The sequence below is a fragment of the Poromitra crassiceps genome, assembly GCF_964638095.1.
Source record: "Poromitra crassiceps genome assembly, chromosome: 1".
In the NCBI taxonomy this organism is placed as follows: Eukaryota; Metazoa; Chordata; class Actinopteri; order Beryciformes; family Melamphaidae; genus Poromitra; species Poromitra crassiceps.
This window is the reverse complement of record NC_139623.1, coordinates 36,072,365-36,084,620: the sequence shown is the minus strand read 5'-3', so window position 1 is coordinate 36,084,620 and position 12,256 is coordinate 36,072,365. Positions and strand designations below refer to the sequence as shown.

Below are 12,256 nucleotides of genomic sequence, written 5' to 3'. Positions count from 1 at the left end.
AGGTGTAAATGCATGTCAATGTATGAATCTGAACCGGGTGATGCTGCAAAAGACCCAGCAAACCCTCCTTGGATGAATGAAGGTAAAAAATAATAATAATTGAAAAAAATCCTCACGGCACTCAAAAAGTGGTCAAACAAAATTACATGCAGCTGAGCCTATTCCTCCGAAAATCCACCAGGGTGTTCTGCTAGTTACTCTTAACAGCCGTCCCAATGCATCCTCAAGATATGAATGAATTATGTGTCAGTATTAAGTTAAGCATGCATGCTGATATAGCAATGTACACGGCCCTGTCCGGGTTACATAGGCACAAAGCACTGCTCCTTTTGCTTGGCCGGAAATTATGGTGGTGTCCAGGTGGATTCCAGGATTGTCCAGTACTTTCCAGGTGGTTCCAGGACTTGATGGCCTGCCCATTACCTTCCCCGGATGATAACCCTGTAAAATATCAGCCCAATCGACCTGGGGTGTGGGCATGCATTAAAGATACGTACACACACGCACGCGCACGCACACACACACACACACACACACACACACACACACACACACACACACACACACACACACACACACACACACACACACACACACACACACACACACACACACACACACACACACACACACACACACACACAACTTGAACTTGATTATATAGATACTACAGTCAGTGCGCAGTACAATATTTTTTATATGAATTATTAATGTTATTGACACTCTTTCTGCCAGGCTAGTATAGAGTTCACTCAGTTCAGATAAAATAAGAAGTCTGTTTACAGCACATTGCAAAATACTGTCAGAGAAAAAGTGAATGTAAAAAACTTGTAAAATGTAATGATACCACATGACATGAACATTACACATAATCACATCTGTTTAATCCACCTAACAGCAGCCCTTCTTGTTAGACTTTCCCCAGTATTGAAATAAATTTACAAATTAAATTAAAACAAGCTAAAACAGGCACATTAGACTCATTCGAAAGAACATTCTACCATGTCCAATTATTATTATTTTTAAATGACTGCGCTGCATACTTGCACTAAGTCAAATTCCTCGTTTGTAATCGAATTACTTAGTTAGGCTGTTAAAGTGAATCTTGAACTCTCATTGTGTTGTTGCCGGGATTGAGCCTCTGACCTTCTAATCACCTGGCACTTCCTCTATCTTCTAGGCCAGCGAGTCATGTGCCTCTAAAACCACATATATATATATCTCAAACAATCCAATCAATTGTGCAGGCGAGGTGCCATGACAAACGTGGGCTGGCTTCTGTCTTACTGTGGGCCGCATTTCAGAGGCTGATGGCTATGCCCCCAAGGCATTGCACAGCTATGAGGAAGAGTTGTAAAAGGTGTGTGTGTGTGTGTGTGTGTGTGTGGGGAAACATTAAGAATAATGTTTTTTCTTTCTTTCTCTCTCTTTCTTTCTTTCTCAGCTTCTCCTTCCATCTGCTGTAGATTTTGCGTCCTTCCAGTGGCACGCCCCATTTCGTTCAAACAGAGGAATATGTTTCTCATGCTGCACCCTCATAATGCAGCCTTTTACACCAATTATTATTAAAAAAAAAAAAATCCCCCCCACGATTTTTTATCCCATTTTTATCCCCCATTAGTGCTAATTTAATTTATTTATCCTGGTTGCTACTCCACCCTCTGCCGATCTGGGGAGAGCCGAAACTGGCTCCATGCTTCCTCCGAGACATGGGCAGTTAGCCAGCTGCTTCTTTTCACCTGACAGGGGAAGCTTCACCGGTAGGACATAGCACGTGGGAGGATCACGCTATTCCACCGAGTTCCCCTCCCTCTGAACAGGCGCCCTTAACGACCAGAGGAGGAACCACATTAGCAACCAGGATATTGCATGTTTTGGTGAAGGGGGTTCCTATATGAAGGAAACCCCCGGGAGGCACGGGGGTTGAACATGCAAACTCCACACAGAAAGGCCCTTTTAACGACCCCACCCGGGCAGTGGGCACTCGAGGACATGCGGACGGGCACGCATTCCTTCAGCGCTCACAGCGTCCCAGGTGGGAATAGAACCCAGGACCTTCGAGCTGTGAGGCGACAGTGCTTACCACTGCACCACCATAACAGCAATTATTTTCTCTCTCTTAAATTCATCCTCAAGATACACATCACGTGTCAGCAGGCTATTAAAAGGTTAAACATGCTGAAATGTATGATGTATAGGCTAGTTATTAGTGTGTTGGACATTTCACATGAACAGGTAGGAATAAGAGGAACACGTTTCTCACGTTATATCCTTAATAATAATGAAGCGTTTTACAGTAGCTGTGTTACTTCATGTCACAGTCAGTGCTCAGCACATATTTCAGTGTTGAGTCATCCACTCAGGGAAATCCTCCAGGCTGTGTGTGTGTGGCAGGGAGCAGGCAGCTCATGTGATATGTTGCTTAGAACAGAGGTCTTTTTATCAACAGGACGTCAAGGTCACATCTGGTGTAATTCGCATGGACTCCAAACAAAACTATGACACTATAGCCCCACCAGCCCCCCCCCCCCGACCCACCACCACCTCCACCCCCTAAAATGTCATAATGCAAATGTATTGTGGAGCAGCCCAATGGTTTTTGATCTCACAGATGATTTGTCTATCATGTGGTCTGCGTTTACCAAGCCCCCTCAATGAGATATCAATGAGCTATCTGTGGCGATTTGTGCTTGAAGGGCAGATGCTATTTAAATATAAAAATCAACACTATGCCAGTGTTTGTGTAAAACCACACCCGTCAGAATTGACGCAACAATTTTAGGCAGTTTGCAACAGTGCGCCCCAGTGTCATATCAGCTGTAGATAAACTCTCCAAATAAACACATGTGCATGCACCCCAAATATTTGTCACTGAAAATTCAACACTGGAGAATTTGCTGTGCGTGTTGAAACTTGAATTGAATTGAATGTCCTTTTAGGGCTATTCAGATTATGTAATTCTAGGCTCTGTGCAACCCATTTAATACCCTTTGCTCAATTTCAAAAGGTGCACAGTTGTCTGGGGAAAAAAGTTTTGTGTTTGTTGAAAAGTGTATTTGTTAGAGGCAGGGTGGTTTCATCTGACAGCGGCAGCAGCATGGCTGCGTTCCTTTCCAGTTTGCCTACCTGCAGCAGGCAACCTACAGTACAGAGTGGGCTATGTGAAGTATAGGCTACTGTAGCTGACAGTCTCTGTTCATACATGCAAAAGGCAATATAGGGTCAACAGGAAAATATGGAGGTGTGATAAATGACTGGCTTAACTAGTTTGTGAATATGAAAATATACTTCAATGCATGATTCTGCAACTATTGGCTTACTGTATATGTTGTTTGTCATACTACAGAGCTACATGTAGTCAAGTCTGAAGTACATTGCCTTTGCTTGCATTTTCAGCTGATTGTTGTCTGTTATAGCTAGGAAAGGTTTGAACCAGTGTTGGGGGTAACACATTACAAAAGTAATATATTACTACAGGTAATACATTACTTTTAATGAAGAAAGAAGGGTGCACACATCAGCTCAGCTCAGCAGGTCAGGTGCAGGACAAATAGACAATAAACAATAGAACATAATTAGAGTCTGCACAATATAAAATAAAGCTCCCGCTCAGTTTAAACTAACATTCAATATCTTACTTTTAGCAGTAACTCAGTAATGTAACTTATTAGCCTACCAATAGGATTTCAGTAATATTATACCAGTTACCATGTCAAGTAATGCAAGTTAACTTGAAACTGAGCGGTGAAACTGAGTTGCTATATGCCAATATTTTTTCTATTTTTTTTTAATCAAAGCACATATTTAGATAAAGATATACCGGTAATCATTTAATCAAATTGTGTGTTTATATGCAAATAATCACTATAGATGACAATATCAAAGAAAATGGATAACATTTAGAATTGTGGACCATTGACTTCAGGATGGTTGAAATTAGTTTTCGGGATGTTCCGGGATGGGATGGCGATGTCGTTCTGCGGTTATTTTGGTGAAAGTAACACAAAAGTAGTGTCATAAGGAACGAGTTACTCTACACAGTAGGGCTGCATGTTTCTGGATAAAATGAGAACCTTGATTGTCTTGCTTAGAATTGACATCACGATTTTCTCATGATTCTTAAAGGAGAACTAACCCCCAAAACACTTTTTTTCAGCTTTTAACCAATATATATGACTTTGGGGGTGATGTGTGAAGAATTCTGGTCAAAATTTCCACATTTGACACCAAACTGTTGCCATTTGACCATTTGTATCATTTTTCAGCAGCATGTCTGGCATAAGCGCCCTCTAAGGGTGGAACACTGCCTTTTTTTTCTCAAATGAATGGGAGATTAGGAACACACTGACGTCACAGTGTTCCCAAAGACTATGGGATTTCAAGATAGTTACTCCACTACTCCCCCTGTACCCTTTCGGCTCCTCACAACTCCAAGCCTATTCCTATTGAAGTTTGCTCTTAAAATACTGAACCAAACGTCGTCAAAGTTGGCACATGTCTTAATTATTGTTAGTTTCCCGCTGAATGTGTCATTACATTATTAATATCTTACCTGGATAAGCTCTAATTATGTTGTTTATATTATCAGTCCGACTTGGAAGCACTTTCTCTCGGCCAGTCAAACGGGAGAGTCTGCTCTCTCATGCACCCGCGGGGGCGCGCGCAGCAGCAGGAGCACACAGCAGTAGTGAGAGGCGGGGGCTTTTGCATGGGAACAGTCTGACATTTCCACAAACAAATCTCGTTGCAGTTTAGCGGACATGTAAAATATAACGCTATACTACGACGTGACAACGTGACAAAGCTTCTCTAAACATATCGGCTAATATAATATCGTCACTGTGTACAAGCAACGCCAACTTTTCAGGAAATGAAGTCAGCAGAGCAGAGCGACTGGCTCTGTCTGTGTGTGTGTGCTCCTCGGGGGGATTTGCATGGGAACAGTCTGTGAGGAGGAGAAGAGCTCTGCCCTGCACTGCCTGCGCCCTGAGAGGAAAAATCAGAGGTGCTGTAACTTTTAACAAGAATCACGAAAAGCCCCAAAACGCAAATTAAAAACGGATTTCATTGCGCGGTTTATCTCTAGTTAGACGAGGGAATTACGTGGAGAAATCTCGCATTGTGTTACCCCAGAGCGAGAGGTTTGTCCTATTGTGCGGTGTGCTGCTGTAACGAGCCTCACGTCACTTTGCTCTTATCGATAGGTACAGACGCCAATACACACACATGAGAAAAATAATTAAATTTCTATTTTGCCACTGAATTACCAAATTTATATAACTTTCAACCATTTTAAGAAACGCTGTTTCCATACAGAGCACCAGCGTTGGCTAGTTGTTGATATTTATAAAGATATTGCCCCTCTCAAATAAATTATTTTTGAGGCGGTAGGCAAACTGTAATGGCGTCGATTTCCGAAAAAAAATCTTGACTTGAACACAGCCAAAGAGTTTAGTATAGACAAGAGTATATGTAATTTCTTGGTTTTTTCCATAGGTATTTTCAAATCACTGTTCTGATACATATCTAGGGGGTTAGTCCTCCTTTAAGCAAAACCATCTTAATACCTGTACACAGAGAGTAATATTGTAAAGTAACGTATTACTTTCAAATGACAGTAACTAATATGTATTACATTTTGAAAGTAACTTGCCCAACACTGGTTTCAACCCTATTACCCTACCAATATCATACAGTTCAGGTCTTTCACTTGGATCAGTTTAAATGCATGAGGGGAAAAACATGGCAGACTGCATATTTCTGGCAGGTTTCTAGACTTAATTGCCTTTAACTTTCACCATACACCCCTCACCCCCAGACTGGACAATTGGGGTCACATATGGGTCAAGTTGGCAGGCCATATTCTGCATCAGTTCAATCATTCATGCAATTTGAGGGCAGTGACAAAAACAATCATGGGCAAAGTAACTGCAAATGGACAGTTTTATCTGAAGCATTTGATCAAATTCTCTATAGCAAAACTACACTCATTCACTCCACTGTGTACTCTCTCTCTCTCTCTCTCTCTCTCTCTCTCACACACACACACACACACACACACACACACACACACACACACACACACACACACACACACACACACACACACACACACACACACACACACACACACACACAATCAGGCACGCAAGCTCCTATGACTATTATATAGCCTAATCAGGAACATAGAAAGGCTATTTAAGGTTGAACAACCATTGAATACACTCATGAGCCATGATGACCACACATAAAAAGGACATTAATGGTAAGGTGAAATTGTCTCTAACGTTAGGCGGCTACATTTTGAATTTTTATTTCACTCTATCAATAGCATGAAAGGTATAGCCTACGGCAAATTGTAACATAAGGACACACACGTGCTGTACTCCGGTATGGACACGTGTGTGTGTGTGTGTGCATGTGTGTGTGTGTGTGTGTGTGTGTGTGTGTGTGTGTGTGTGTGTGCGTGCGTGCGCGTTTTCCCCGAGTGGAGTGGTGAATGGGGACATAGCCTAATTAGTCTAGTCTCGCAGCCAGCCCCTTTTCATGTAGACTATGGTAAAATTCAACACAAAACACAGAAACAGATAGCCGCCCTAGCCGTGTGCTTGCTTGGACCTATTAATGCACACGCGCGCACACGCACGCACACACACACACACACACACACACACACACACACACACACACACACACACACACACACACACACACACACACACACACACACACACACACACACACACACACACACACACACACACACACACACACACACACACACACACACACACACACACACACACACACACACACACACACACACACACTGTATGGGGATTTTAATGCCTTCACGGTTTTGCTGTGATTACAGACGCGTTACGTTCAGAGGGCGAGACCAACGTCATCAAAAACGGCATGCTGCCTTCAGGTGCTCTAGGAAATATTGGGCTCCAAAAAGAGAGCAGAAGGCACACCCAAAGAAGTGCAGACTGGCAGATAAAACAACTGTAAAAAAAAAAAAAAAAAAAAAAAAAAAAAAAAAAATACCTTGTTGTTGGTGACATTTATATAGTTTCTGTACAAAAAAGAAAAAAATGTGTAGCCTCATTTGTGCAACACAAATGTCACAGTAGGAGTGAGCGACTCATTATTTTCCTGATTTGATTGTGAAATGCTTTCCTATTATGTCTGCAATCTGCATTCCATCTGTGTTGTGTGTTGGTCTGTTAGGTCTGTTTGGTCTGTTAGGCGGAAAGCCCCCCAAAATCAGGACTTTCTTAGCTTTACATGTAGCCTACTATGTCACTTTAAAGGTCTTTTACTTTGCACTTTATAATTTAATTTGAAGATTGTCTTTCTGTCTGCTCCATTTTGGTATTAACGTGATTGCTGCGCTGCATATGGCACAAATACAAATTCATCATTTGTAACATGTTTACTCACTATTAAAATAGACCAAATCACCGTGACGTCACCATGTAAACAAATTTGCTTCCGGGTACCACTTGGGGAAGGCGGCAGGTTTAAATGTGCGTGTTGTCAAATAAATGCTGTCAAACCCTCTCGCTGTTTTCGGCCGACTTCTTTCAATTTAAATGGTTAAACGGTTGGTAAACATGCTTGTCCGACGTATCTAGCCTTTCTTCTGTGTTTGTTTGATGTAGTGTTAGCTAGCTAATAACGTCAAACTCGCTGTTTTTTTGCAGACTTGTTAACGTTACAGACAGAGCTACTAACCTCGCGTCACCAGGCTCTTCTCGGCGAGAAAGAGCTACTGACGCCCATAGACTGTAACGTTAATTTAATTTAGCTTCAAGTCTACTCTGGTCTGGTCCAACAGGTAAATTAGCTAGTCTGGTCTCCACTAACGTTAGTGAAAGTGTTGTTATGAATGATATTAAACAACAACACAACACGGACGAACCATTTTTGTCTTCTTTGTCTGTTTTTGTCTTCAACACGTCAGTTTGTGCCGTCCACCGCCATTATAATGTGTGGACCTCAGGGGTACCCGGAAGTAAATGTAAACATCCCGGTGATTTGGTCTATACTCTTGAATCTTGAACAATTGCTGAAGACGATGGCAACTTTGGCCAAAAGAGTAATTGGTGCATTAATGCAGCTGCACAGTAGGCCTACTCATTTAGGCAATTGGTTGCTAGATTTCTTAAAAAAGGGCGGGTATATTATCTATTTTGCTATTGTTTCCAACCATAAGCACTTGAATGCGCCCAGTGACATTTTATGACTTAACGAGTCGGAAATCGGCGCTTTACAAAAAAGCACTTGAAAGCAGCAGCAGCCCGAATGCGCGCACCCCGTTTACGTTACTCCCCTACACCGTGCGTGCGCGCACCCTTCTATCGCGTGGTGGGGATCATCCATATTGCTGCTAGTGGTGGAGATAAGGTTGTAATTTTGAGAGGCTCTTGGACCCGTTTTTTATATGTTTTAAGTCAACTTTCACCACTCTACGTCTTAGACTGAAGCCCATTTGGTCTAGGGGTGGAGTGGAGAAGCGACAGAGACCAGCCGACTCCGAGGAATTACTAACTTCACATTTCGTCCCCTTGAATTGAAGGCGAATTTGGGGGAGTAATCCTGAGGAAGAGAAGGGGAAATGGCCACTCAGGTGGAGGCTCTCCTGCCCGGCAACCCGCTTGTCAAACCAGAGGAGCAGCACGGCCACGCGAGCAGCAAAATGACCCGGGGAGAGGAGGGCTCGGACCCGGCCGGGAAGCAGGCTGGTGGAGTGGCCGACGAGGGAGACGGTAACCCGGGGCAGGGAGGGTTGGCCAAGGAGCAAACCTCCACCAAGCAGGCGAAGGAAGAGAGCAACAGCCAGGCGAAAGACAGTCTGGAGCAAGGGCTTTCTAACAACAACAGGCAGCAAGACGAGGAGGGCGTTAAAGCAGGCAGCAAAAAGGAGTTTACTGAAGCTCCCCCGCCCAAGGTGAACCCATGGACTAGGAAAATGAATGCGGTGACCGTGGTCAGCGTGAATGGACAGGCACATCATGGTTTGTACCCCATATCTATATCGCCGTTATACGCGATTGTTTAATGTAGCGTTAGCTAGTTGTCAAGTGATATGTGTTGCTGTCTGTCCACCCGAGCCCCAGGATGAGCCAGCAGCTGTCAGACAGGAGTCGGATATGGTTTGGACAACAAGCCTGGTCGCCCTCTTGTTGCTCCGTGCCTGCCTCCGTCTAACATTATAGCTAGCTGTTTAGCTGGTTATATTTAGAGTAAAAGCCTCCCATATGCTATTTCTGGACCCGAGGGTGGACTGGTTGGCTAAATAGGATTGACTTGCAAGAACAAAAACGATTTATCAGTGCTTTCCTTCAACATGGGTAGCCTGCTCTGCACGTTGTAAGGACACGTTGTATTGTCATGCAACGGTAAAAGTTGCTGGGTTTGTGTCAATAGACACTAGACAGGCTGTTGTTTGAGTTCAGGCTGAAGCTATCCGAGGTGGATTTACATGCATTAAGTTTTGGTGTGGCAATATCGCTGGGACGTCGTTGTATTTACCTATATGTTCTCTTTTCGGCAATATGATATCCTATGCTAGATTAGACACGTCCCCCATGTCTTTAACGTTAATACCCCCAACAGCAGCTAGCTAGCAGTCCGGTTGTTTAGCCTGGTCTGTCCACCCTCCATGTGTCCCATGTCCTGCCACTCAGTCAACCTTGCCCTCCCCTTTCCGGACATTTAACCCCGTGTTTACGCTTCACGCGTTGTTGGTGTAGGTTTCCACTATCATACGAGGCATTAGCGAGACTTTGGCCCGCGGCATGAACTGTATATTAGCTAGAAAGGACACGGGCTGGTGGTCTGTCTGTCTCTGTCTCTCTGCTTAGCTAGCTAACAATAGCATAGTCTCTTCTTGGCCTAGTCCGACGCCAAGCCCTTCCCCTTTAGCTGGCTAGCTTAGCTTTAGCTGTCGCAAACGACTCCCAGTTACTTTGTACCAAGGTACACTGTCAGTTTTTACAATTTGCTGTTTCACTGCCAGGAGTGAATCATGCATTGATCAAGCATCAGTTGTTTTAATGTAAAAAATGAACACGTTTGTTGTGGCACATCACGTGTTCTCTCCACGTGTTCCTCAAGAGAAAAGCATGGGCGCTGCTATCTTCACCAGATCTGTGCGACATATGGTCAAATCTTGTATAATTTTGGACTGTCTGGCACGGAAAATTAGTCTTCTATCCGCAATCTGGTTGTCATGCCACGTATTGTTTGTTAGCGCAGACCTAGCGCCTATCAAGTAGCTAACGTTAGCCTAGAAGCTAGCTGGTTAGCCAGTGTGAGAGTCATCATGGCTTCCGCATGATCACTCACTCCTGATGCTCGTTTGTTAGCCTCTACAGCTGATCTGAACCAATAATCATATATTACCTATAAGTTTCATTGTAATCACAATCACATACCTATTGTCATCTCAAATGAGAGACTGATGCTAAAATTAAAGCCGCATTAATTGATCATGTATGTGATTATGAATGATGCAGAGGGAGGAGACTCCTGTGTCAAGGCAACGTGGTTTCTTGTCTCTCTGCCATGGTTCTTGCCCTGATGTTGCTGTACAGGCTGACACATGGCTTGCGTGCAGGACACAGGCAGGTCGCCGTGGTATTGACCCCACCACACCATATTTGTGGCATTGTTTTTTTGTTTGCGTGCATACCAATGCGTGTGTAAACAATGCAGCTAATGCATCCCCCTCCCCCACAAAGCACAGCCTGTACTCTGAAGTCTGGACCGCTGGGCGGATGGATGGCTCCCAGTGTTGTCACATCAGCAAGTAACTTGGCCGATATGCCTACTTCCCCTGTAGGGATGATTCAACTCTTGTCTTATCTGTCCTCGCACCAAAATAAAAAATAAGTAAAAAATAAAAAATATATAATAATAATCACCAAACATCGAAGATCATTGCAACATTTCCAACACAGCTACAGTGATATATAGGTTAGCCATGTCAATCCCTCAGACTCACTATTTTGCACCACTATTCAACAGGGAGAAAGAGGGAAGAGGGAGAAATCCATCGTAGAAGAGGCATAGATACCAATGTCTCAATCAACAGTAGGCTCAATAGACCTGTGGCCTGTATCACAAAGCTGGATTTCAGCTTAGTGAGGTAACTTCAGGGTTAACCCTAGGTTTTCAGTCTCACGAAGGTGGTTTACTTTTTATCGGGGTACGTTGTCATGGTAACTTATGCTGAACAGCTAACCTGGTCCAGAGCAAGTTATGTTCGAGATTGAGATCGCTGGGCCGCCTCCCGACCAATCAATTCTCTTGGAAAATGGCCGGCCCATACCTAGACGATCCCATTGATATCGGCACGCAAATTGTTAGACGAGCTCTCAGGCGGGAGAGAATGTTCCGCGACAGAATCAATCCTTTTGATTTGCGGGACGAGGTACTGTATGAGAGATACATATTCTCGTCCGAGGGACTACAGTATCCACTGTGCAAAAAATAGGCTACATGTTACTTTCACAGTAATGGATAATTGTAAATGGAAACTAGGGATGGGCATTTCTAGCAAAAACACTATTCGATATTCGCTGGCCAAAGTCCACTTTTAATCGAAATTCGAAAATAAAATAAAAAATGTAATTTTTTTTTTTTTTTTTTGTGAGTGAAATGTTGCATTGTCTCCCCTGATTCTAAGTCTAAGGCTATATTACTAATAGAAAAAGCTTCTGCTGTGGATTTTTAGCTCAAACAAGCATTGCACCACTGAAGTAAAGAACATGTTACATGACATTGACATTTTCGAAAATAAAAAACAGTTTTGACAATCATGAGTGGTTCATTAAATATTTAGTAGGCTCAGGTCTGAGTGCCAAAGGGGTGCCAAAGTCACCCCCTCTCCCTCTTCATGGGATTTCATCCGCCATTCATTTTTCCATAAACCTTGCTTAAAATGCTTATAAAAATTGTTTTACTTGCTCAAACCAAGCGATTCGACTATACTTAGAATCAGGGGAGACAATGCAACATTTCACTCCCAAAACCCCCCCCCCCCCCTTTTTTTTTCAACCCCCCCCCCTTTTTTTTTTTTTTTTTTCGAATTTCGACTTTCAATAATAAAAGTCGACCTTGATAATAACAACGATTATTCGAAATTCGATGCCCATCCCTAATGGAAACAGTGGCTCACTGAAACATACCATGTACAAATGTGGTGCTTTGTGAGCTGCCACCTCCACCAGGGTCTGATGTTACT

At 43.3% G+C, this 12,256-nt stretch overlaps 1 protein-coding gene across 2 annotated transcripts in view; it reads left to right on the top strand.

The window, feature by feature from the left end:
* Positions 1-8,522: 8,522 nt before the first annotated feature.
* The window catches only part of larp1 (La ribonucleoprotein 1, translational regulator), a 149,648-nt gene continuing 145,914 nt past the window's right edge, over positions 8,523-12,256 (top strand). For both annotated transcript variants that reach the window (XM_083647755.1, XM_083647754.1), the window contains exon 1: positions 8,523-9,023. In XM_083647755.1, coding sequence (XP_083503881.1) covers positions 8,624-9,023 — 400 coding nt within the window. In that variant the 5' untranslated portion in view covers positions 8,523-8,623. The remainder of the gene's footprint in view (positions 9,024-12,256) is intronic.